The sequence below is a fragment of the Megascapheus bottae genome, chromosome 25 (genome assembly GCF_031878675.1).
Source record: "Megascapheus bottae isolate mThoBot1 chromosome 25, mThoBot2.hap1, whole genome shotgun sequence".
NCBI lineage: Eukaryota > Metazoa > Chordata > Mammalia > Rodentia > Geomyidae > Megascapheus > Megascapheus bottae.
Window position 1 is genome coordinate 13,027,994 of NC_143533.1, and position 27,002 is coordinate 13,054,995.

General features: G+C 45.4%; 1 protein-coding gene across 1 annotated transcript in view; it reads left to right on the forward strand.

Moving 5' to 3' along the window:
• Myo1e (myosin IE) overlaps nucleotides 1-27,002 on the forward strand; it is a 127,217-nt gene that overhangs the window by 43,628 nt on the left and 56,587 nt on the right. Inside the window, exons 3-10 of the mRNA XM_090358289.1 lie at nucleotides 8,480-8,623; nucleotides 11,196-11,285; nucleotides 12,428-12,522; nucleotides 17,176-17,263; nucleotides 18,864-18,953; nucleotides 21,460-21,591; nucleotides 24,534-24,668; nucleotides 25,366-25,498. Of these exons, the coding sequence (XP_090214415.1) occupies nucleotides 8,480-8,623; nucleotides 11,196-11,285; nucleotides 12,428-12,522; nucleotides 17,176-17,263; nucleotides 18,864-18,953; nucleotides 21,460-21,591; nucleotides 24,534-24,668; nucleotides 25,366-25,498 (907 nt within the window). The remainder of the gene's footprint in view (nucleotides 1-8,479; nucleotides 8,624-11,195; nucleotides 11,286-12,427; nucleotides 12,523-17,175; nucleotides 17,264-18,863; nucleotides 18,954-21,459; nucleotides 21,592-24,533; nucleotides 24,669-25,365; nucleotides 25,499-27,002) is intronic.

Below are 27,002 nucleotides of genomic sequence, written 5' to 3' on the forward strand. Positions count from 1 at the left end.
CCCTACCACTGGGTCACACTCCTGGCCCAGCAAGCACATTTTGACTGTCAGAACCTCTGACATGGGATCTGCTGCCCATGTATCCAGCTCTCAATGTCTTCTCATTCACCAGGGCCCTTGCTCTTCCTTGCAGAGCCAGGAATTCCCTCACGGTACTGGTGGCCACAAATTGAGGTCAGTAGGAAAACAGATCTGGCTGGGGTTTATTCCCATCGCACACACAACGTGCTGAGTGAACAGAAAAGAATGTACCCCAGTGAAGGGATGGTTTATGAACCCGGGGCTGGGCTCTGAAAATCCTTGTGATGCCCAGTGGTAGAAAACAGGAAACATCAGTTAAAATGGGAAACGGCTGTGGGCTGAATTACTGTAATTCCTCATCTTGCTGAGAGGTTGGCACAGATTCTACCATCCACAGGGTGAGGGCTCTGGATTTCTATGCCTTGGTAATTTTGCCCTTTGTTTGGGGAGAGAGTAGAGGTTCATTATGAAGCACAGAGGCTTTTGCACTTGGAGAACTTTACACTTTTCTGCAGTTGCGTTCTTCAAGGGCTGCTGTGGTTGGTGGTTAAAGACATTCTAGCGTCATGGTTCCTTCAGATTCCTTCTTGTTATCCCCTTCCTGCTTCTAAGTAGGCAAGATGGAGCACACAGCCACGCACCAATGGCTCACGCCTGTAATCCTAGTTACTCAGGAGGCTGAGATGTGAGTATCACGGCTCAAAGCCAGCCTGGACTAGAAAGTCCATGAGACTCCTATCTCTAATCAAACCCCTGGAAACCAGAAGTGGCTCTGTGGCTCCAAGTGTCAGAGTGGTAACCTTGAGCAAAAGAGCTCAGGACCCTGAGTTTAAGCCCCCCCCACACACACACACAAAAGAGGGGGGCCGAGAAAAATAAACGCACAAGTCTCATCCTATATAAAAGGACTGACAGAGCAAGCATATACATAGAAGATAGGTAAACACAGGCACTTTTCTCTCTCCTCTTTCTTTCTCCTCTCTCCCCTTTTTCTCTCCCTCCACCCCCCTTCCACTTGGAGCCACAGTGCAACTCCCAGTGTTCTGATAATTAATTGGTGGTAAGAGTCTCCTGGACATTTCCTGCCCAGGCTGACTTTTTTTTTTTTTTTTTTTGCCAGTCTTGGTCTTGAGCTCAGGGCCTGAGCACTGTCCTTGGACTTTCTCAAGGCTAGAGCTCTACCACTTGAGCCTCAGCACCACTTCTGGCTTTTGTCTATGTATGTGGTACCGAGGAATCGAACCCGGGTATTCGTGCATGCTAGGCAAGCACTCTACCGCTAGGCCAAACTCCTGAGCCCCTGCAGGCTGACTCTGAACTGTGATCCTCAGAGTTCAGCTTTCTGAGTAGCTAGGATTATAAGTGTGAGCCACTTAGCACCCCACTCACAAGTACTTTTCTCTAAAAGGAAGAGCTTCCTTTCCCCCAAAGGAGAACTTGGCTCCCTCCCCCACCCCGCCCCAGGCCCACCCCTTATTTGTATTCCTTTCAAGCATGGAATTATGAACAATACTAGCAAGATCACGGCAGCAGTACAGGCTTGCTAGGTGGTGTATGCCACTAAATTTCTGGGGAATCTGCCCCTTCCCTCTGGGCCCTTCCCTTTAGAAGGAGGAGAGTTTTTCAGTGTGACCTGGGCTGCACTCTCTGATGGAGATTCCATCTTGGCTGCCTGCTTCCTGTCCCCAATGCCAAGTATTCAGCCATGCCTTCCTGGCTTTCCTGTGCAGGCTGGACTTTTCTGAGGGAACTTGGTCTAGGATTTCTATTTCTTCCATACACGTCTCCTCTTCTAGTCCAGTCATGTCCTCAAGTCTTGTGAAAAGTTCATTGCAAACCCAAGCAATGCTTCATTAGCCTCTCATCATTAGCCTTTGCTTGTCAGAAATGACCCTTCCTTTCCTCCCCCCCATCCCCACTTCCTTTCTTCCAATTCGCTGCCTGGATTTATTATCCTAAATTCAAATCTGACCTCAATGAAACCTCTTAGGGTGACTCAACCCCTAATGATTTCTTTCAGCCATTATTTCATTGAATGGGCATTTGTCAAACTATTTGTGTGCAGGGCTCTTTATTACAAGAGAAATTGGGAGGAGGGTGTGATACAAGCCTATAATCCCAGCAGTCAGGAGTCTGAGTCTGGAGGATTATAAGCTTGAGGCCTTCCTCATAAGGTACATAATCAAGATGGTTTGGAGAAAAAAAATCTGGGTGCCAATGGCTCATACCTTGTAATCCTAGTTACTCAGGGAGGTGAGATCTGAGGGTCACCGTTCAAAGACAGCCCTGGCAGGAAAGTCCTGAGACTTTTGTCTCCAAATAACCCCCAAAAGTTGGAAGTAGTAGAGTACTAGCTCTGAGCAAAAAAAGCTCAAGGCTAGTGCCTAGGCCCCAAGTTCAAGCCCCACAACTGGCAAACACACACACACTGAGTCATTCCCCATTCCCTGCCCTGATTATTTTGCATTCCTGTGTGCAGCACAAGGAATGTCAGAGTTGGGTTGAGATTTTCATCGCGCTGGTCAGGAAATTCATCCCCAATGTTACTAAGGCAACCTGAGCTCTGCTCTGCATAGCTTGGTCCTTGACAATGGAACCTTTCAGAGCTGGGGCCCTGTCCCCTGGGGTGATTTCGTCTCTTGGGAGCATAATGGGTGAAACAGAACAGAGAGTAACTCCACATTGTTTCCTGCCTCCTCTTGCTGTCTGTGGCAGAGTCCTGGTGGTTGTCCAAGCCTCTTGAACCCAGCTGCCCCAGTAGACTTTCAAATTCGCAGCTCACCTGTTGCAACTTCAGTTGAAGTGTGGTTCGCAGACACTTCAGCTGCAGGCACTCTCTCGTGGTGGGCAACAGGTGGCTACAGAAGATGCTCAGTGAGGAAAAGGAAACGGGAACCAGAGGCAGGGTTGGATTAGCAGGATGTGTTTAGAAAAGATCTAAAGCACTTGCGCAACACCAGTGATTTTTTTTTTTTGCCTTGCACTCCTGTCAAACAACCATGCAGAAGTTTTATCTTATTGTTTATTTATATTAATGTGTGAGACCAAGCCTCTCTGTCTTATTGTGGAATGAAGCTAGACAGAGATAAGGGCAGACATTTTAAATGACCAAAAAAGTCAAATAAAATAGATATGACCATGAAATGAGTCAAAATGAAATCATCCCTTTACCCACCATTATTAAAGCAAACCCACCTACCCTGCAAAAGTACCCACCAGTAGGGATGTCTAGTTCACATACATTTCTTTTCCTCCTTTCCTCTCTCCCTCCCTTCTTCCTGGCTTCCTCTCTTCCTTCTTTCTCCCTCCTGTCTGTCTTTCCTCTTCCTTCCTTGCTTCCTCCCTCCCTCCCTTCTTTGCCTTCCTTGCTTCTTCCTGCTCTCTCACCTTCCTGCCTGCCTTCTTTCTTTGCTTCCTTTCTTCTTCCCTCCCTCCCTCTTTTTTTCTCCCTTCCTTTCCCCTCTTCCCTCCATTTCTTCCTTTGTCTGATTTTCTTTTTGTTTGCTATTTTTTCTCCCCCACCCCCTTGGCTACAGAGTGTCAGATAGCCTTAGCTGACCTGCCTGCTCCTGTCTCAGCCTCCTGCGGTTACAGGTATGCATCATTACATCTAGCTCATGTACATTTCTTAATCCAGAGAGTACCAATAGGTTCTTTTGTTTTTATTTTTTTATATACAGCTAAGTTTATTACATAGCATGTATACTGCAATCATACCACCCCTACCCCCCCACACACAAAAAGCTGTGGTTTCTGTAGAATGGAGATTGGAAAGAAACTTTTTAAAAAATGTATTGTTTAGAGCATTTATGGTATTTATTCATATAGCTTGCTCTGTGATCAAGCAACTTTTCTTAGTTGTATGTTCATATCATGGGTTATTTCCTTCACTGTTTTAACATTTTTCTCATGTTTAAGTCATTTTTTTTGCCAGTCCTGGGCTTGAGCTCAGGGCCTGAGCACTGCTCTTGGACTTTCTCAAGGCTAGAGCTCTACCACTTGAGCCTCAGCACCACTTCTGACTTTTTTTCTGGATACGTGGTACCGAGGAATTGAACCTGGGTCTATGTGCATGCTAGGCAAGCACTCTACCACTAGGCCAAACTCCCGGCCACCATTTGCTTCTTTTTTGTCAATAAAGTTTTATTAGAACATAGCCATGTTCAATGCTTTTAATATTATCCATATTTCTTTCTATATTGTCTATATATTTTTACATTGTAGCATTCAGTTTTTTATTTTCTCATGATTTTTCATATATTTTTATTGTAATTAATTGAAGAGTTACATTATATTCACCAGATAAAAGGTACATTACTTCACAAACATTGATACCCTTTTTCATGTCTTGGTCCCCATTTCCCTCCCCCCACCCCATTTGCTGCTTTTCTTTCTTGTCAGGATAATGTATAGAGGGGTTACAGTTACATTCGCCAGGTAGTAGGTGCATTACTTCTCATACACTGATACCCCTTCTCATGTTTTTGTCCCCACTTCCCTCTAAGTCATTTGCTTCTATATTTTAACATATGGATCTATTTTTTCCCCTCTTTTCTGACTTTTGGTCTCTTCCTTGCTACATTAAATTAATAAATTGAAATGAGCTCATTTGCTATATGTATGGGGTGATCTTCATCAAACAAACATAGGAGTCTTCAATTGCAGCAAAGCTTAATGTTTATGTAGTCACTGGCAGGTGTTCCTGGGGAGTTACTTATTTAATTAGTAAGTAATATTGTGCTGTTGGCTTGAATTCCATCAGGGTGCCTGGTTCTGCATCTCTTCCTATTTTGGGACTCAGGTTAAAAAAAAAAAAAAAAGGCATTTGTGTACTTGGAAACAGAATTGAAAAGCACAAATCCAGAAGCACCTTTGCAACCAGAAACCATACAAATTGTTGTGCAAATAAACTTGTGCTCTTTCAGGCCACGTTGAGGTCCAAGCCAGTGGATAAGGGGCCCTGATCACTGCTATGGATTTGCCAGGGAAGGAGTGAGAATAGGAACCACAGCCACACAAGCCAACGAACAATTAGGGTACATAGTCTGATAAAAACTTGGACTCCTGACTGTTAATAACACAGCTCGGTTCCCTAGAGGTGCAAAAACCTAAATCACATTTAGAGATGCATTAGATTGCAGTCATGGTAAAGAAGAGAATGCCATGCAAACTGGCAGGCAGGATTATACCCACATCTGTCAACTCAAATCCACTGTCAGGCAGATAATGGTGAATCGGAGGATTGCTCAGTTTTCCAGGCTGGCACAGCCACTGATGAGAAAAGACATCAACGTGGGTGTGGCTTCTGTCAGGAGCTTGGTGGCAAGATGGAGACAGAAATAAATGGGGTGTATTTGTCCTAAAAATAGATTGCAACCATTCTAAAGGGGCTCAAATGTGGCTTGAAACATGATCATGATGTGGTCAAGTTTGTCTCCCCCTTAGGTAGATGGTGGGGTGATGCACACAGCTATCCCCATCTTTGGCGGGGGTGGGGGAGGGGATGTTGCCTCCCACACTCCTGGATTGAGAACAGTAGCACGATATGCCTTGTATTTATAGTGGTATTGAGCAATGGTTGGGATTTGTAAAGCATTCATGGCAGCATCCGTTCATGAGTGAATATTGTTGGGTCCCATATCTCCCATGGCTGGAAAAGAGCCATCCTTATGTATTGATTCAAAACAGCCGCCAGCCAAGCCACCACAAACCACCGACCATGGCAGACTCCAAAGCACCATGTCCAAGTGTGAAGAGCTACGTCTTAGCATTGATGGACTGTGTTAACTCTTTTGACATCTTGGATTAGAACTGCTCTGACTGAGCTAGGAAATAATCTTGTGCCGTTTGGCATTTCAGGCAGAGAAAAATCAAAGTAAGTCGTGGGCTCGGATTCAGGGCCTCACATTCTTAATTGCCGTTTTCTCTCGAGGCTAGTGCCCTACCCTTTGAGCCACAGCTCCACTTCAACTTTTTGTTTTCTGGTTCATTGGAGTTAAAAGTCCAATAGAATTTTCTTTCCAGGCTAGCTTTGAACCTCAATCATGAAATCTCAGTCTCCTGGTACCTGGCAAGAACCCCCATTTTTTGAGGGTCACCTGTGAGGTCCCTGTGCCCCCTTTCTCCCCCCCGCCCCCAGCTCCACCTTCATGTGAGGGAGACTCTGGTGGCCTGGTGACACCTCCTATGAATGAGCAACACACTAGGCCATTGTGTGGGTGTGGGTGTGCCTCCTTTTAGAACTTTTGAATGAATCAAATGCATTTTTTCTAAGTTGATTCATCCGTAGAAACTAAGTGTAGGCCCAGAGAAAGTCTGTCCTCAACCCCCAGCAAATGGGCAATTTCTCTTGTCAGAACTGCCAGCCACCCTCGGGGTGACGAGTGGCATGTGGTGTTGGCATGGCCATTCTTAGTTTCAGTGTGCTGCTGGCCACAGCACTGGCCTCTCCATCCTGCCCAGTGTCCTTCCGATTTGGCCAAAGAAGGAGTTTCCTCAGCAAGGAGGGGAGGGCAGGGGAGAGAAAGGAAAGAGAAAAAGAAAAGAGCTTTTCTGGTGAGGTGACATGTACTGGGAAAGCAAAAACCAGAAGAGGTGCCGTGATTCAAGTGTAAGAGTGCCAGTCTTGATTGAAAGAAAAGCTAAGGGCCAGCCCCCAGGCCTTGATTGAATGCAAGCCTCATAACAGGTGTGTGTGTGTGTACGCACATACTCAGATAACTGGTAGAAGAAAGGACTTGGAGGTGTGGCTCAGCAGTAGAATGCCTGCCTAGTAAGCGAAGTCTTCAGTTCAAGCCTCAGTACTGAAAAACAAACACAAAAACAAAAACCCACAGTGTCAAACCCAATAAAACCAATAAACCCCAGTGGTAGGAGGAAAAGTCATATTCAAAGATCATGTGGGCTCTGGGCAGCGTGGTGCTGTGGTTCAAGTGGTAGAGTATTTGCTCAGGGACAGTGCCCAGGTCCTGAGTTCAAGGGCTAGGACTGACACCAAAACAGAGAAGAAAAAAATATAAGCAATTCCAGATTTGTTCTCTGGGATTTGGCTTTCCCTGTAGACTTAACTTCATGGGTTACAGCAGAAAAGGAGAAGGAAGGTAGAGGATGAGCTATGGGGGCCTGGAAAGGACTGTGGGTGCTGTGGGAGCTGGAGGCTCAGGCTGTAGGGAGAACTGTTTCTCTTGGCTTGCTTGGGGAAAGGGAGAGGAGGATCAGAAGATCTGTGGTCACTTTGTGGAACTGAAGCTGTGGGTGGTTCTGGGAAAGCCAGGCACATCAAACTGAAGGTTTCTTCTTCAAGAGAACATGATGGTAGAATCTTCTAAAACCTCTTTTTATAGCTCGGGCCCAGTGGCATGGCACCGTTTTTTCTAGGATGGCTTCCTGGCTGTGTTTTGGCTGGATTTTGAAGAACTGCCTTCCCTAGATCTTAGAATTTGTGCTTCACAAAATGACAGTATCTTCTTCAGAGAAAACAAAATAACTATCTTTTATGTTGGCACTGGGTCTTGAACTCAGAACCTTGCATGCAACTTTTTCTGCTCAAGGTTAGGGCATACACCTCTGCTTTTGGCTTTGTTAGTTAACTGGTGGTAAGAATCTCATGGATTTGTCTGTTGGGCTGGCTTTGAACCACAATCCTCATATCTCAGCCTCCTGAGTAGCTAAGATTACAGGCATGGGCCACCAGCCCCTGGCATCCCAAAGGCTTTTGATAGAGTGCCCATGGTGACTTCAGGGAAGAAAGATGTTCTAGATGTGTTCTAGATGGCTCAAGCAGTATTGACCTTGGGGACATTCCACAGTCAAATTGGATGGAACAGATCAGAGACCAGTTTGTGCTGCATTCCCATCCTCAGCCAGAGTTCACGTGTGGTTTTTTTGTTGTTCCTGTTTGGCAGCAGTAGGGCTGGAATTCGGGGTCTGGTGACAGGTGCTCTACCTCCTGAGCTACAACCACCCCTCCAAATATTTTTTGGGCTGTATTTTTCTTTTTTTTTTTTTGGCCTCAGACCAGCCTGGACCACGATCTTCATATTTGTATCTCCCATCTAGCTGGGGTGACAGGAGCAGAGATTTTATGTTGAGATGGAGGGTTGGTCCCACTTTGCCTTGGTTGGCCTCAAACCAGGATCCTCCCATCTCAGCCTCCCATGTAGCTAGGAATACAGGCAGGATCTCCCATGCCCAGCCTCTGCCAATTCTGAAGTGGACCTCTCTCTCTCTCTCTCTCTCTCTCTCTCTCTCTCTCTCTCTCTCTCTCTCTCTCTCTCTCTCTCTCTCTCACACACACACACACACACACACACACACACACACACACACACTTCTCTTTTGTTCATTTGTAAGATGAGAGTCAGTGACTCTACTGTAAAGGCAATGAGAATGGAAACTTGATTCCAGGTCTATGAAATCACCATGCGCTCATCTCACTGTCATGTGCTTTGGTCCACAGGGAAGCAAAGGTGCCTTCCGGTACCACTGGCAGAGTCACAATGTCAAACACAGCGGTGTGGACGACATGGTCCTTTTGTCAAAGATCACAGAGAGCTCCATCGTGGAAAACCTGAAGAAGAGATACATGGATGATTACATCTTCGTATCCTTTGTGCGTCTTCCTGGGCCTGGACTTGAACCTCGGTTCTGCTCTGCTTTGTTGTACTTATGACTGATGCTCTACCACCTGAGCCATGCCTCCAATCCAGCTTTTTTTTTTTGCTGGTTTATTGGAGCCTGAGTCTCCAAGACTATTCTGCCCAGGCTGTGTTTCAAGTGTGATAAATCTCACCCTCCTGAGTAGCTAGGATGACAGATGAAGGCTCACGTTCTGCACTTGATGTGTCACAGGGTTCAGACTCAAGATGATGCTGAGGGTCATTTCTCAGGGTCATTGGCAGAGAACTTTTCCTTCTGTCACTTTGCTCCCTTGATGTGGCATTGCCTGTGACTAGCAGCTTAAAATCTTTGCCATTGTTCTGCACACACCTGGCTTACAGAGCTTCCAGTCCCATTGATTTCACAAACACAGGTTTTCCAGTCCAGATTGGAACAGGCTTAAACAAGATCACCTAGGGGCCAGGCGCCTGTAGCTCATGCCTGCAATCCTAGCTACTCAAAAAAGACTGAGATCTGAGGATCATGGATAAAGCCAGCCCAGGCAGGAAAGTCCAGGGACTCTTTCCTCCAATTAACCACCAGAAAACTGGACGTGGAGCTGTGGATCAAAGGGGTACAATGCTAGCCTTGAGCACAAAAGCCCAAGGACAGTGTGGAACCTGAGCGCAAGCCCCAGGACCAGCACAGACACATAAAATTGCCTCATGTAAATTGTAAAAGCAATTTAGCCAGTTTGCCCTGCAGCTTTCTGCTTCCTAAACGAAGCATAAGAAATGAAGGTCAGCCATGGGAAAACGCCTGACGTTCTGGAGTTTTTCCTTTCAGTTTCAATGTTAGCCTTTCAGATGACATATTTATACAGCTTTTAAAAAGCATCATAAACTCTTTAGCTAAAGGGCAACTCCTTTGTACAACTGCTTAAATATTTTTTTAATTCCCTAGAGAAAAACAAAACAAACAACAAATAATGCCAAATGCTGCTTGGTGTCACACCTGCAATCCTAGCTATTCAGCAGGCTGAGATCTGAGGATCTTGGTTCAAAGCCAGCCCAGGCAGGAACGGCTGTGAAACTCATCTCTCCAATTAATCACCAAAAAGCCACAAGTGGAGCTGTGCCCCAAATGGTAGAGTGCTTGTCTTTAACCCCAAAGCCCAGGGACAGCATCCAGGCTCTGAGTTCAAGCCTCAGGACTGGCAGGCACATGTGCACTTGCACACACACGCTTAACAAGGAATAATGAGTAGTCTAAATAAATTGTAGTTTATTGCAGTCATTTTAAAAGTGGAAATTCATGCAAAGAAAAAATATATATCATTTGAAGCTGGGCATAGTGGCTCATGCCTGTAATCCTAGCTACTCAGGAGGCTGAGATCTGAGGATCAAGGTTCAAAGCCAGCCTGGGCACAAAAGGATCTGAGACTTTTATCTCCAATTAACCTCTAGAAAACGGAAAGTGGGGCTTGGCTCAAGGGTAGGGTGGTAGCCTTGAGCTGAAGAGCCCAGGGACAGAGCCCAGGCTGAGGTCAAGCCCCATGACCCACAAAAAAAAAAAAAAAAAAAAAGAGAAAAAGAAAAAAATACATCATTTGAGAACAGAAACAATCATTGTCCTCCCATTTTGTGGCATTTCTCTTCTGTTTTGCTTTTATCCTAACTAGACCTATCACCAGTCTGGAAAGAATATGCTTTGGTTTATTTAGAATAATAATTGCTTTCCTGTAGAACCTTGATAATTCGATTTATTATTGTTTCTGGAAAGAAGCAGGGGCTGGGCTCATTGTGTAATTGCTTTTGTCTTTGGATTCATACTGTAGACAGGAGCTTTCATCCATATTGGACAATGTGTGTGAATTCCTGTTTATTTTTTTAAATTTTTTTTTGCCAGTCCTGGGTTTGAGCTCAGGGCCTGAGCACTGTCCTTGGACTTTCTCAAGGCTAGAGCACTACCACTTGAGCCTCAGCACCACTTCCGGCTTTTTTCTATGTATGTGGTACCGAGGAATCGAACCCTGGTCTTCGTGCATGCTAGGCAAGCACTTTAACCACTAGGCCAATCTCCCGGCCCCTGTTTATTTTTTTCATGAGGTTTGAACTTAGGGTTTGGGCACTTCCCTGAGCTCTTATGCTCTCTCCGACTTGGGCCACAGTACCACTTCTGGTTTTTGAGTAGTTAATTGAAAATAAATGTCTCATGGAACTTTTCTGCCAGAGCTTTCTTCAAACCATGATCCTTAGATTTTAGCTTCCTGAGTAGCTAGGATTAGAGATGTGATCTACTGGCTCCCAGCTCTGTGATTTTTTTTTTTTGCCAGTCCTGGGGCTTGAACTCAGGGCCTGAGCACTATCCTTGGGCTTTCTCAAGGCTAGCACTCTACCATTTGAGGCACAGAACCACTTCTAGCATTTTCCATGTATGCATGCTAGGCAAGCACTCTACCTCTAGGATGTACATTGGGCCCCATCTTTGTTTGAATTCTTGATAACATCCTAACGCTCTAGGCAAATGGGTTACTAGGAAGACGAATGATTATCCTTAACTAGCTTTAAATCCAGACCTACATAGGTTCTGTGCTAATCTCAGTCAACCCTTTTAAGCAGATGCCATACTTTGGCGAGAAGGAGATTGAAATGTACCAGGGAGCGGTAAGTAATGAGAAAAATTTTCTTTCTTGTAATTGAGAATATAGTTGCATTTGCCTTTGAATAATTTTCTTTCTTTGAGGGGGTGTGGTGCCAGTCCTAGAGTTCAAACTCAGGCCGAGATACTGTCCCTGAGCTTTTTTTTTTTTTTTTTTTTTGATCTGTCTTGGGGCTTGAACTGTGGGCCTGGGCACTGTCCCTGAGCTCTTCAGCTCAAGGCTAGCACTTTACCACTTGAGCCACTGTGCCATTTCTGGTTTTCTGGTGGTTAATTGGAGACAAGAGTATCATGGAGTTTAGTGCCTGGGCTGGCTTTGAAGCAGGATTCTCAGATCTCAGTCTCTTAAGTAGCTGGACTAACAGGCCTGGTCCCCCAGTGCCTGGCTTTTCCTTGAGCTTTTGCACTCAAGGCTAGCGTTCTATCACACGAACCCCAGCTTCACTTCTAGGACTAGCTAGGACTATAGGCGTGAGCCACCACCAGCGCCTGGCTCGTTTTGGTAATTTTTGAGGTAGTAGCAAAGCCAGGACAGCAGGAATTGAATGGGAAATGGGGTGTTGATCTGGCTGGAGATGTTTGTTTTATAATTATGCGTAGCTTAGCAGGATTCTAATTCCCAAACGGATGACACCAATCTCCAGAACCCGTTCATGTCTTTCTAGAATCCCACCTCCACCCTCTTAGAGAAACGTTTAACTTCATCTCTTCATCCATTGGTAATGCTATTTGGATTTTGTGGCACATCTTCCTGCCTTTTAGAAAATAATGGTGCCAAGATGAATTGAGAACTTACAGTTGCTATCAGACCCAGGTTTTGGGACCCACTATCACTCCAAACCTCATGAACAGGGGGCCCAGGCCCTGAATTCAAACCCCATAACCAACTAGAAAAAAGAAAAAGAAATCTCGCAGATTTTCTTGCCCAGGTAGGCTTTGAACCTCGACCCTCAGATCTCAGCCTCCTGGGTAGCTAGGATAACAAGTGTGAACCAGTGTGCATAGCCACAGCTAAAACTAATATTAATAAGGCTAAGATTAATAGCCATCAGAACTGAATGAAGAGAGATCAATTTCTAAGAAATAGACTTCTGGGAAAGGAAGTCCAGAGCAGGCTCCATCTAATTGTGGTTCTTTGCCTTTCCAGGCCCAGTATGAAAATCCACCTCATATCTACGCCCTCGCAGACAGTATGTACAGAAACATGATCATCGACAGAGAGAACCAGTGTGTCATAATCAGGTACGATGGGCTGGTGCCCGCAGGCCTCTCAGCACCCTGTCACCAGCAACAGGTTTCCATCAGCCACTTACGTCCAAAGCTGCCTAATATGACCAAGTAGTAAACAGGCTGGTGAATCCCTGCCACATCCTTATGATTCCGTGATAGTGGTGTTTCCTGTGCATGTGCGCGCACGTGCACGCGTGTGTGAGTGAGTGTGTGAGTGAGTGTGTGTGTGTGTTTCAATGGCTTTTTTTTTTTTTTAACTCAAAGCTACATTCTACCACTTAAATCACGCCTCCACTTGTGGCTTCTTTGGTGTTTAATTGGAGGTAAGAGTCTCACTGATTTTCCAACCATGGCTGGCTTAGAACTGCGATCCTCAGATCTTAGCCTCCTGAGTAGCTTGGATTATGTTCGTGAGCCACTGCTCCTGGCCACAGGGGTTTCCGGTTGGGCCCCTGTTGCTCAGGGTGTCAGGTTTTAGGACTCATGGTTGTGCATTTCTGGTTACCAAGGTAAATGATGCCATGTTGAAAGGTGGAAGACTTCTTGTTTCCACTTGACTCAGAAATTGGAAGTTCCTTTTCTGTCCTCAGTTTAATAATGGTGGCTCACTGGATCCTCACAGGGAAGGCTTTCCTGGATCCTACTGTTTTCCTTTGTTTCCAATGTAGTACTTTAGATTGGAGTTTGGTGTCTTGGTTTGGCAAAAGACTTTGCCACTTGAGCCATGCCACAGTCCTTTTTGTTGTTATTCCAGTTATTTGTTGCCTAAATTCTCATAGCTTCACAGATGTAGGGCCAGCACTGGACAACAATCACTCCTATGCTGGTCCTATGTAGCTGGGATTACAGGTATATACTGCCAAGCGCAGCTTGGTGATTGAGATAGGGTGCCATCTTCCCATTCTTTAGCTGGGATTCGAGGTGCAATTGGCTGCACGTATATTCTTGTCATTTGCCTTGACTTTTGAGGATGCAGCTAGTGTCAGCTGTTGGGATCTACAAGTGGATTTCATAATTCAATTAACCTGGTCCATGCCTGAAGCTGGGTGTTGGTGGGTGAAACACTTTTTCATTGATTTCCTCCTACGAGCATTTGCAGTCTTGTAGGTGTAAACAGTGCAAATAAATATGCATGTTTTCATCACTGAGAATTTGCCAATCACTTTTTTTTTTTGGTGGCACTGTGGCTGAACTGTGGCCTTGTACTTTGGAGGCCGCTCCTTGATCTAGCACTGGAGTCACTCTTCATAATAAGATAGAGTGCCTATGTGTTTTCCAGGCCAGCCTGGCATCAGTCCTCCCCTGTTTATGCTTCCCTGTGTAGTTGGGATGACAGGTGTGTACCACCACACCCAGATTTTTCTGTCCAGATGCACTGCCACGTGGACTGACAGTTAACAGTTTGGTGTCTCCACCCCCCCAACACACACACACACACACACACACAACCTCAATCCAATCATTTTGTTGAGTATATTAGTGTTCCTCTTTTTAATTTTTGTTTTTTAATCTGAAGCATTTTGCAAAAAAAAACCCTTTTATTACTGATATCCCCAACCATGTATTGAAATTGAAAATATTATAATATGCTCTCCTGTACATATCGATCATGATCAAAATATGGTCAAACATGGAGGTAGAAGTATGGTTCAAGCACTAGAATGCCAACCTTGACCCCAAAATAGAATAAAGGGCCCTGAATACAAGCTCCAGTACTGGTGCACACAGCAGGCAGGCAGGCAGACAGACACACAGACAGACAGACACACAGACAGACACACACACACACATACACACACACGATGACAGTGACTAATCCTGTTTTTCTTAGTCCTTCTTTCCTAAACTACATGATCCTTCAAAGCAAATTCCAAATAATACCCCTTTTCATTTGTCAATAATTAAAACCATCAAAAGATGGTTTTGTACCTTGTACAATGAGAATTAATAATCTGTGCCTTGAGAGTGAATCCTTTGTCGATGGGTAGCGCTCAGTGTTAGAGTGCATACTTAATATGTGAAAGGCTCTAGGTTTGATCACCAACACCAGAAGGAAATCTTTTATCGCCACTTAACATCATCAGTATTCTGCTTTCAGGCCTAGCTTATACATTCTTCTTTGTAGCTGGTTTGTTTTGTTTTTAATTTAGAATCCAAATAAAGCTGACCCATGGACCCTGGTGGCTGCGTCTCTTTAAGCCTCTTTTCTTGTCTTTGTTTTCTGGGCATTTTATTTGTGAAAGAAAGAATTCTTTGTCCTATAACTCGCTTTCTACAGTCTGGCACTGTACCCCGTGATGAAGCTTAAGTTTTCTTCTCTGTTCCCTTTGCTTCCTGGAAATTGCAAATTCACATTCAACTTGTAAGCCAAAACTCTTGATCAGTTATGCTGAGTGAACTTTCGTTGCTGATGTGATGGGCAGATTGTTGGTGGACTCATCTGTTCCCTTAATTAGGGGCTGAAAAACGAAATAATCGTTACTTTCTAATGTTATGCTTCGTGCTACGTGTGTTCGATGGAGTTCTTTTATTTTACTGTCTTAAAATACCATTTTGATGAGGATAAAATTTATGATTCATTGTCATTACCTCTCATTTTTCAAAGCCACGGGTTGTTGCCCTAGCAACTTCCCTAGCTAATGTGTTTTTATTGCCAGTATCATCTCAAGCTAGTGAATTTGAAATGTCTTACCTATTGAACTAGGTTTGTGTTCATGATTATTTTTATTTATGTATTTATTTTTGAGGGGATGTTCTTATCTTGGATGAATGAGGACACTTGTCTTGGCTAAAGGGCCTTTTGATGGGTCTTTAGGAGCTCCTGGAGATCTCCTAGGTCAGTTGGTGACATTTCTTGTTTAAGATTTCAGCCCTTTTTCATCAAGGGGCATCACTATTTCATTTTAAGGGGACATAGTATTTAGAGATCATGAATCAACTCTCCTACACTGCTCTCTGCCCTGTGCCATCAGTGCTGGTAGGTCTTTCTAGAGGCCAGTTCTAAGAATCTTGAGTATTGTCAGAAAAATTGAGACGTGTTTCCATATTGTTTAAAGTTCACTTTTAAGATTGTAATGCTTTTACTTATTTATTTGTATGGTCCTAGTCCTAAGAGATTATCTTTGAACTTTGTCCACTCAAGGCTAGCGTGCGATGCAACTTGAGCTACATACAGGTCCACTTCTGGCTTTTGGGGTGACTAATTGGAGATAAGGCTTAGATATTTCTGCCTGAGCTGGCTTCAAACCATGATCCTTAGATCTCAGCCTCCTGAGTAGTTAGGATTACAGGTGTGAGCCACCAACACCCCGCCAGAACATTCTTTGATGTAGTTTCTCATTCTCAAATAATTCTTGTGACTTGAATGATAAGGCTGTTAACTTGTCTGTTTGAAGCCAGTCTGAGCAAGAACGTGGGTGTGATTCTCATCTCCAATTAACCAGTAAAAAGCTAGAAGTGCAGCTGTGGTTTAAGTGATAGAGTACCAGCCTTGAGTCAAAAACCTAATGCCTGGGCCTGGAGTGTAGCCAGTGATAGAGTGCTCGTCGAGCATGCACGAAGCCCTGGGTTTGATTCCTGGGTACCATATATACGGAAAAAGCCAGAAGTGGTGCTGTGGCTCAAGTAGCAGGACCGATGCATGCAAGCACGCGCACACACACACACAAAAGGCTGGTCCTGTGCCACAACTGGTGACGGAAGGCAGCTTAGTTCTCAGGATGTGATTAATGCTGACTGCCTCATTGTTTAATTTTAGAACCGCCAATAGAAGGAAGTGTGCACTGCTCAGGGGGCACAATTTAAAATCTCAGAAAGGCCCCCCTTCTCCTCTCTTGTTCCCACCCCCCCCCGAAGTAATGTAGCATTACTGCAAGTTGGGCAAATACTGAACCCTAAGCTTCTCTGGGCTTCTTATCTTGATCCAAATTTCTTCTAATACTTTCAATGAATAGTTTCAGACTGGTTTCCCTTAAAGATGTCTTACCTTTTTCCTCACTCCCTTTCTTCTCTCCCTCTCTCCATTCCTCCTTCCCTCCCTTCTTTGATTCTTTCTTCCCTTCCTCCCTTCTTCCCCTTTCTCTTCACTTCATTTTCCTTTCCTTTCATTTTCTCTCTCCTTCATTCCCTCCATCCCTCCTTTCTTCCCTCCCTCCTTCCTTCATTCACTTCCTCCTCCCTTCCTTCCCTCCCTTCTTCCTCCCTCCCTTCTCCCTCCCTCCCTCGCTTACTTGCTCACTTGCTTGCTCCCTCACTCTCTCCCTCCTTCCTTCCTTTCTTCCTGCCACAGGACATAGGATACCAGGGATTTTGTATGTTGAGAGCATGCACTTTGAAGATATTTCCATGGATCCGGCCTCCTTTCTGTGTGTACAGTCTGGAATTCCACAACCCTTTGGCCATGACGTCCCCTCCCATCCTGTGTCATTTGGCCATCCCGGCATTCTTGTCTGTTCTGTGGTGGGCAACGGAGTACCCGACTCTTGTCTCCTTCACCGCCCCAGCTCCTGCAGGAGCTCCTGCCTCCAGTATCTACCTTTCCCAGCCACTGCCTTCTCTCCCTGCCTGCTTCGTGTCTGCATGTTCTGTGGATTTCTTGGTCCATGGAGTGGAGGAGGAACTGACTCTTATCACTCTCATGATGGCCATTTTTCCTTCTTTCCCCAGTGGAGAGAGTGGTGCCGGGAAGACAGTGGCTGCCAAATACATTATGAGCTATGTCTCCAGGGTGTCTGGAGGGGGCCCCAAGGTCCAGGTGAGTCATCCCCCTCCCATGTGGGACCTTCTGCCTTCCAGGATTTTCTATCCACCGTTCAGAGGCTGCAGCCAAGAATCAAAGAATGTACAAAGGAATAGGGTGCTTTGAGCTAGGCATGCCTCCCATAGAATGAGTTTCTGCGAGTGAATAGAAGAGCCATACGGCCCAGTGCTAGTGGGTCGCCCTATCATCCTAGCTACTCAGGAGGCTGAGATCTGAGGATCACGGTTCAAAGCCAGCCCCAGCAGAAAAAGTCTGTAAGAATCTTATCTCCAATTAACCACCTAAAAAGTGGAATACAAGTGGAATACAAGGCTCAGAGTGATGGAGCAGTGGCCTTGAGCAAAAGGAGCTCAGGAATAGCACCCAGGCTCTGAGTTCAAGTCTCAGGAGTGACAAAAAAAAGGCTGTACAAAAGGGAAATAGACAGCTTATAGTAAAGTATGTGAAATCTGTTATTAAACACAACATGATGCTTGTCACAATAATGAAGAAGGTTGCTGATTCAGGCTACATAAGTCTAGTCTTCGAGACTCATGCCTGAATTCCTAGCGACTCAAGAGACTGAGATCTGAGGATGGCGGTTTGAAGCCAGTCTGGGCAGAAATGTCTGAGACCCTTAATCTCAAATGAAGCAGCAAAAATCTGGAAGTGAATCTGTGGTTCAAATAGTAGAGCACTAGCCTTGAATAAAAAAAAAGTCAAGTGAAGACGAATCAGTCTCTGAGTCTAAGCCTCAGTACTGGCTGAAAACAATAACAACAACAAAAAAAACCCCAGAAAACAGAAAAAAAATCTATGTTTTAACATTCTCCAGATGATTTGTGCCTAGGAAAGTATGAAAAATGGCTAGATTATACTTTCATAACCTGATCTGAAGAGGAGAAAAAGGATTCATTTTCTTTGAACTCTTTTCGCCTGTCCTGGAGCCTGGGAAGTAACTGGGAAGTACAGTGCTTAGAACAACAAGGAAGTGGCCAGGTCCTGTGATATGTCTGTAATACCAGCGACTGAGAGGCAGGTGGTGTAGCAGGCAGTGATGAGAAGGATTGCCATTGGAGGTCAGCCCTGAGAAAAAGTGAAGGAGCCCCCATCTCAACCAACAAGCGTGGCGTGCTGGCATGAGCCTTTAATCCAGCTAGGTTGGGGATGAGAATTTCAATCCAGATGAGTCAGAGCCAAACACGAAACCCTATCTGGAAAATAGAATGAAAGCAAAAGCAGGGCTGGAGGCATGGCTCAAAGTGGCAGAGCACCTGCCTAGCAAGCATCAAGTTCTGAGTCCAAACTCCAGCAGCCTGGACAGACAGACAATCCAGGAATCTTGGTAGATTCTCATTTAAAAAAAAAAAAAGTTCTTTGTTCTGGAATCTTGAATCAAACCAGGAGACCCATGCAGGGTGAAGGAGACCTGTCACCAGGGAAAGTGACATTGTGCCCAAATCCCAGGGGACACAGAGGCCTTGAAGAACCAAGAGCATAGGGAACAGTGGCAGCTGCCCTTACTGACCGTGTGTGTGTGTGTGTGTGTGTGTGTGTGTGTGTGTGTGTGTGTGTGTGTGTGTGTGTGTGTTCGTGTTTTCGTTTTCTCCCACAGCACGTGAAGGATATCATCTTACAGTCCAACCCACTGCTCGAGGCCTTTGGAAATGCCAAGACGGTCCGCAACAACAACTCCAGCCGCTTTGTACGTGTCCTCACTGCCCCCCATCCCAGCCCTCTCCCTTCTCCCCCCCCACCTCCTAGCCAGCCAGTCCCCTGATGTCTAGGTCCCAGGTTAAGTGGAATGGGGGGTTTCCCACGTCCTCAAGGCAGTTTGTGAAGCAGCAGGCTTGCAGGTCAGCCTTTGGCTTGTCCTAGGCTGAAGTTTAATCTTAAAGCTCAGCAACGCAATCAACATAATTTTAGCTGGTCACTGGTGGCTCACGCCTGTAATCCTAGCTACTCAGCAGATGGAGATCTGAGGATAGTGGTTCAAAGCCCAGGCAGGAAAGTATTCATGAGACTCTTATCTCCAATTAACCTCTCAAAAACCAGAACTAGTGCTATGGCCCAAGTGGTAGAGCACTCATCTCAAACAAGAAGAGGTTAGGGACAGCACTCGGGCCCTGAGTTCAGGCCCCAGGACCAAGAAAAAAGAAAAAAGATGGGCCGGGAGTTTGGCCTTGTGGTTAAAGTGCTTGCCTAGCATGCATGAAGACCCGGGTTCGATTCCTCGGTACCACATATAGAAAAAAAAGCCAGAAGTGGTGCTGAGGCTCAAGTGGTAGAGCTCTAGCCTTGAGAAAGTCCAAGGACAGTGCTCAGGCCCTGAGCTCAAGCCCAGGACTGGCAAAAAAAAAAAAAAAAAAAGAGAAAAAAAAAAAAAACAGCTGTAGTCACAGAATGCCGCTTAAATGTCCTACGCTTATGACAGTATCACCCCTTCCTTAGTGTTCCAGTTCAAGGCCAGCCTAAGCATTAAAGTTCAATAACTGGGCATGACGACGCATGTCTGCCATCTCCACTGTGGTAACAAGTGTAAATACGGGGATCGTGGTCCAAGCTGGCCCAGCTTTCCAAAGAAACCTATGCTCCCTCGGTAGCCTTGACTTGTGTGAATTAGGCATTTTTATTTCATCCATTTATCCCGTCCAGCACTAAAGTGGACGAGCAGTCACTGGGAGGCTGGTTCTGGGCTGCAGGAGAAATAAACAGGAAATTTCAAAGAAAAACCATTTCATGCTCTTTTTTTTTTTTTTTTTGTTAATGCCAGTCCTGGGCTTAAGCGCTGTCCTTGGACTTTTTTACTCAATTTTAGCACTCTACCACTTGAGCCTCAGCGCCACTTCCGGCTTTTTTTCTATGTATGTGGTACAGAGGAATCGAACCTGGATCTTCATGCATGCTAGGCAAGCACACTACCACTAGGCTAAACTCACAGCCCCTCATGCTCTATTTTGCAAGGAAATTTCTGTTTCCAAAAGAAATCTCTCTAGTTAATGTGGAGGGTGCAGCCCCCGCCCCGTTTCTCTTGGCTTTCATACTTCTGGTGTTTTTTTTTGTTTTTTGTAATTTATTGGTGATAAGAGTCTCATGAACTTTTCTGCCCAGGCTAGATTCAAACCATGATCCTCAGATCTCAGCCTTCTTGTTAAATTTAACCTGCTAGCTAGCCAACCTCATCTGCCTTACAGAGTAAACCAAAAAAAAAGTCATTTTTCTTTTATTTTTTTTCCCTTGGAGGGTACTTCAGTCAATTTTTATAAATAGCAAAAGCCCAGCATTTATTATTTATTTGGTTATAAAGCTTCATACTCCCATGATGGATAGATGGGAAAGAGAATTAATGGGCAGGCAGTTTGTACACTGTGCCACCCTCCCCCTCCCTCCCACTCCCTCCCCCTCCCATGCCATATCTGAAGGCAACAAAAGATGCCTTCACATTGAGAGAAATGTGCATGTCAAACCATATATTATTTTCTACTTCTTCCACAGCTATTTTTAAAACTGGATAACAGAGCACCCGTCAGCCTAGTTACTCAGGAGGCTGAACTCTGAGGATCACAATTTGAAGCCAGTCCAGGCAAGAAAGTCTGTGAGACTCTTGTCTCCAATGAACCACCAGAAAGTCAGATGTGGAGCTGTGGTTCAAGTGGTAGAGTCCCAGCCTTGAGCACAAAAGCTGTGGGACTCTGCACAGGCCCTGAATTCAAGCTTGAGGACACACACACACAGCAAGAGAAAAGAATAATTCAACTTTTAATAAAATATTTTTATTGAGTGTGAGTTCCAGCAGCTTTGAGGTACAAAGGATGGACTGCCTTTGGGCTAATTTTTCCCAGAGCTTTGAAATGAAGTGTGCAGGGGAAAAGCTTGCTTCCATCAGAAGAGCAGAGTTCACTGCTTGTGCCCAGAGATTTTTCTGGCCCTTTCCCTCAGCCTTGCACAGGAAGAAAATGGGCCCAGGATCTTCCATACCTTATTTAGTCTGCCTTGAGCCCCTAGACTTCCCACTTTGAATACAGACCAGAGGGAGTGGACCAAACAGATGGGCTGATTGTTTGAGATGAAGGCCAGGGGAAGTGTAGCCCAGAGTTGGGCATGAGTTCCGGACGAGGCACTCGGGTGAATTTCCTTGTATTATGTGCAGCGCTTGGAGCCTGCAGGCGGTGTTTGCTGACCCTTACAGGACATCCTTACCTTGCTTGCAGGGGAAATACTTTGAAATCCAGTTCAGCCCAGGTGGGGAACCAGATGGCGGAAAGATCTCCAACTTCCTTCTAGAAAAATCCAGAGTGGTTATGAGGAACCCTGGAGAGAGAAGTTTCCACATCTTTTACCAGGTTTCTTTCCTTTTAAAATTTTTCTTTTTTCTAATCACTTCTCTTATCTTAAAGAATCTTTGTTGTTGTTCTCAATCCTCTGCCTTAGACTACTGACTGCTAGAGAATAAGACGAAGCACCAGTCTCTTATAATAATCAGGGAAGGGTTGATGTCATTTCAAAATAAGAACCTGTGTTTGATTCACAGCTAGATAGGAACTCACTGGGGATGGGGGGTGAGGAGATTGGGCCAGGATGATGAAAGGTCTGTGCTGAGGGGGACAGATCTGAGTATGGTGTGGAAGGGACAGTCATCAGGGAAGTTGGGTGACCAGAACCAAAGCCATTCTGTGAGGCAGGACTTGGCCAGTTGGCAGTGCCAGTGTCCCCAGCAGTGTTAGGTACTGAGACATCCTGCCTGGCATTTGCCACTCAGACCCCGGAGGTGTGTGCAGGATGTGGATAAAATAGCTATCTGGGGTTTAGCATTCTGAGGTTTAGCAATCACATGATTCAGTTTTGTAAATTTTATTTGTTGTGCTGGTCCTGGGACTTGAACTCAGGGTTCTGGCTGCTGTCCCTGAGCTTTTTTGCTAAAGGACAATTGCTTTACCACTTGAGCCACAACTCCAATTCTAGCACTTTGGTAGTTAATTGGAGATAAAAGTCTTATTGACTTGGCTGCCTGAGCTGGGTCCTCAGATCTCTTTGCTCTTCAGATCTCAGCCTCTGGAGTAGACAGAAAATGTGTTTTAGAGCCATGGGTGTAGTTCAGTGGTGAGAGTGCTTGCCCAGCATGTGCGAGGCTCAAGTTAGATCTCAGGGCATATGAGCTCTGATAGCAGGACAAGGTTGACACAGATGAAACATGTAACAGAATGTGGCCTCTCTTTGGTAAAGACGGTTGGTTGTCACATGGCATGCCCATTGGGTCTCTGATGGGCTACGGCTGTCTCTCCCCGCCTCTTCCTTCTGTGGTAGTTCTTTGCAAGTTTAGAATCCATCCTACTGACAGAATGTCTGCCATGCAATTGACAAAACACTGCACAGTAATTTCTTGCCCTTCCAAGAATTGATCTGTTCTGTGGTTAGAAGCCCTATGTCTCGTGCAGACATAGAGTAGGCCTCAAGACACAGCAGTGGATGAGTGGGCTCCAAAAGAAACACACCTATGCAGTGCGGGGTTTGGAGAGCGGAGCAGCCGTCTCAAGTTTGAGAAGTCCTGAGCTCGGTGGTGGAGCACTTCCCCAGTATTCACAAGGACCTCGGTTCAGTCCCCAGCTCTGACACACTTCCTTTCTAAATGCCCTTTAACACACACACAACACAGAGTCAAAAACTAGTCAGGCAGGAATTCCTTGGTTATCATTTGAGAAAAATTGGAGTTAAGAATTAGAATTTCCAGGGGCTGGAAGTTTGGCCTAGTGGGTGGAGTGCTTGCCACTAGGTCCTGGGCTTGATTCCTTGGTACCACATACATAGGAAAAGCCAGAAGTGGTGCTATGGCTCAAGTGGTAGAGCACTAGCCTTTAGCCAAAGTGTCAAAGGATAGTGCTCAAGCCCTGAGTTAAGCCCAGGACTGCCCCCCCCCCCCCCAAAAGAGAATTTACAGAGCCAGGGCAGGGCATAGTTGTTCACAACCATGATCCAAGTCTGATGGCACACATCTGTGAGCCCAGCCTGCGAGGGCGTCAGTGGGTAGGAGAGCCATGGTCCACACCAGACCAGAGAAAAACGTACAACCTGCCCCTTGTAAGTAAATGAAGCCTAAGGACCAGGGTGAGGCTCAAGTGATAAAGCCCTTGCCTAGGAAGTATGAGGCTCTGAGTTCAAACCCTAGGGCTTCCAACAAATGAGTAAATAACATACACAATAAATTAATTAGTAGTACAAGGACCAGCATCTGGTAAATTAGGGTTTGCTAAATACATCATGCATACATGTATGTATATTTGAATAGAAAACATGAATAGTACATATTATTAGAATGAATAAAATAGAATGGAAATGAATATAAATATAGAATGGAATAGAACAGAATAGCATAGAAAAATTGGATAGAATGAGTAGGATGAATGACTAGAAGTAGTGATTAGAACAGAATGAATAGAGATAGAATACATAAATAGAAAGAGAATGGGATTAGAATAGAAAAATGAGCAGAATTATTAGAAAGAATATAAAAATAAAAACAAATAAGAGTGGAATGGAATGGCCAGGCGTGGTGGCTCATGCCTGAAATCCTAGCTACTCAGGAGGCTGAGATCTGATGATTGCGGTTCAAAGCCAGCCCGGGCACTACAAAGCTTGGGAGACCCTTCTCTCCAATTAATCACCAGAAAATAAAGTGGCACTGAGGCTCCAGGGGTAGGGCGGTAGTCTTGAGCGAAGAGATCAGGGACAATGCCCAGGTCCAGAGTTCAAGTCCATGACAGACCAAAAAAAAAAGGAATGGAATAGAAGAGAAAAAAATAAACAGAATGACTAGAACAGACTAGAATCAATACAAATAGAATTAAGTAGAAACAGAATTGAAAAGAAAAAATGAATACAGTGATTAACATAGAATGAATACAGATAGAATAAATGAATAGAAAAGAAATAGAATGGAATAGAATAGAATGATTAGGGTGAATGAGTAGAAATAGAATAAATCATAGAATAGATTGAATAACTAGAATAGAAGTAATAGAATTAAAATGGAATGGGACAGGATAGAATAAATCGGAATAGAAAAAGGAATAGAATACAATAAAAACAAATAGAATAGAATGAATAGAAATAGAATAAAGGAATAGAACAGAACAATTGGCTACACCAGAACAGGTAGTGAACCCCACCCCCCAGTGCTTTGGGACAAGGACCTCTTGTGTGGAGAGCCCTCCCTCCCCAGGCTGGGGGGAGGTGGCTGGGTTCTTGTAGGCCGCACACTGGCTCTCTGAGCCTTGCTATGTCGCTGCAGCTCATTGAAGGCGCCTCTGATGAGCAGAAACACAGCCTGGGCATCACCAGCATGGACTACTACTATTATCTGAGCCTGTCTGGGTCCTACAAGGTTGATGACATTGATGACAGACGAGAGTTCCAGGAAACTCTGGTAAGTACGCTTGATCTGCCCCAGCAAGCACTCCTTACATTCAAACCTGTCTCTCAACACCTTCCAATGGCCAGCATGCACCATTGGTGAGCGATTCCTCCCAGAGACAGGGTTTGTGCATGAACTTGGCCAGAGGGAGACGTGTAGCATGCATTCGATCTTTCTTCCACTCTGTATCTTGATGGTTTTGGTTTGGGGTCATTGTTTCACACTGGTACTGAGGCTTATACTCAAAGGCTTAGGCACTCTCAGCTGCTTTTGTGCCAGGCTGGTGCTGTACCATTTGAGCCACAGCTCTCTACTTATGCCTTTTTTTGGTGGTTCCTTGGAGATCAGAGTCTCATGGACTTAACTGCCCAGGCTGCCCTCAAACCACGGTCCTCAGATCTCAGCCTCCTGAAGAGCTAGGGTTGCAAGCATGAGCCACTGGTGCCAAGCCAGACAGTATTCTTTTGTGATCTCCCCACGCAGCGCACAGCTGGGTGGTGTCTCCTCAGAGTGGACGGAAAGTGTCCGTGACAGATGTGCAGGCTTGTCCACAGCTGTCACTGCACACTCTTCAGGGCGCCTGGGTTGTTTGGAAAGACAGCCTGACTTCCCCAGAATGGCGTGTGAGTGCCTGGGCAGGGAGCAGGTTGACAGAGATGGGACTCCAGCCCGGCCGTGGTGACCCAGCGGTTCTGCTTGTCTCACCCAGCACGCCATGAATGTCATCGGCATCTTCGCCGAAGAGCAGACGCTGGTGCTGCAGATCGTGGCCGGCGTCCTGCACCTGGGGAACATCAGCTTCAAGGAAGTGGGCAACTACGCGGCGGTGGAGAGCGAGGAGTGTACGTATGTAAGGGCGGGGCGGGGCGGGGGGAGAGCCCCCGAGCCCTGCCCTCTGCTCCACGCTAGTCCACCTGGGGAATAGCTCTTGGCCAAAGGTGACAAGTGGGCCTGGTGCCTCTGGAGCTCTCAGGAGGCTGAGATCTGAGGCTTGTGTTTCAAGGCCAACCCAGGCAATACAGTTCATGAGATTTTTATCGCCAATGAACCACCAGAAAACCGGACATGTAGCTGTGGCCCGAAGTAGTAGAGGGTAAGCTTTGAGTAAAAGAAAGGCCCAGGCCTTAAATTCAAAGGATATGCACACTTGCATGCATGCACACATATTCTCTCTCTCTCTCTCTCTCTCTCTCTCTCTCTCTCTCTCTCTCTCTCTCTCTCTCTCTCTCTCTCTCTCTCTCTCTCTCGCTCTCTCTCTCTCTCTCTCTAATACACACACCCCTCCCCCCAGGCCCTAAATTCAAACTCCAGACACACACATACACACACAAAATGTTTTTGATGTCCCAATATGGCAGGGCATAATGATCAACAGAGAGACTCAACTTTTTCCCTCTACCTGCTCTCTCCCCCTCCAGCCTCTTTATGTCTCACATTATGGATGATTAATAAAATAATTGTTTATGTGTGTGTGCATGTGCCAATCTTGGCACTTGAACTCGAGGCCTAGGTACTGTCCCTGAGATTTTTTGTGTTCAAGGATAGCACTCTACCATGTAAGCCATAGTTCACTTCACTTGATGGTTAATTGGAGAGAAGAGTCTCAAAAACTTTCCTGACCAGTCTGGCTTCAAATTATGATCCACAGATCTCAGACCCGTAAGTATCTAGGATTATAGGCATAAGCCACTGGTGCCTAGCTAGCATTTTTATTTTTCTTTTAAAAATACCTTCCTCCATCCCTCTTTTGAACCATGGCAGAATTTGAACTCTGGACATTGTACTTGCTCTGCAAGTGCTCTACCACTGGAGCCACACCTTATGAAGTAATTTCAATTGTTACAATCTTGCAGAAGTCTGAGAATTTCACTTCTGGGTATAAAAATACACATGAATGTCTTTTATTAGATTTGTGGCTGAGTGAAAAGCTGAATCATTTAAACTTGTCCCCCCTCTGGCTTTTACTTGTCCCCATCCATCTAAAAAGTGAATCCCAGGAGACAGTGGCTCATACCTGTCATCCTAGCTACTCAGGAGGCCGAGATTGAGGATCATGTCAGCGTGGCAGGAAAGTCTGTGAGACTCGGATCTCCAGTGAACTACTAAAAAGCTAGAAGTGGAGCTATGGTTCCAGTGGTAGAGCTCTAGCCTTGAGAGCAGCTCAGGAGCACACCCAAGGCCATGAGTTCAAGCCCCAGGATGGAAACCAAAAAGATAAATTTTTTTTTAAAAGGGAGATAGGATGAATGTGGGCTGCTGTGAAAAGCCACCAGGTTTCCACTTTGTCCTGAGGTTGGATTGAATTCAACTTCTGAATGCAGAAAGAAGTTGACTTTGACTGTTCAT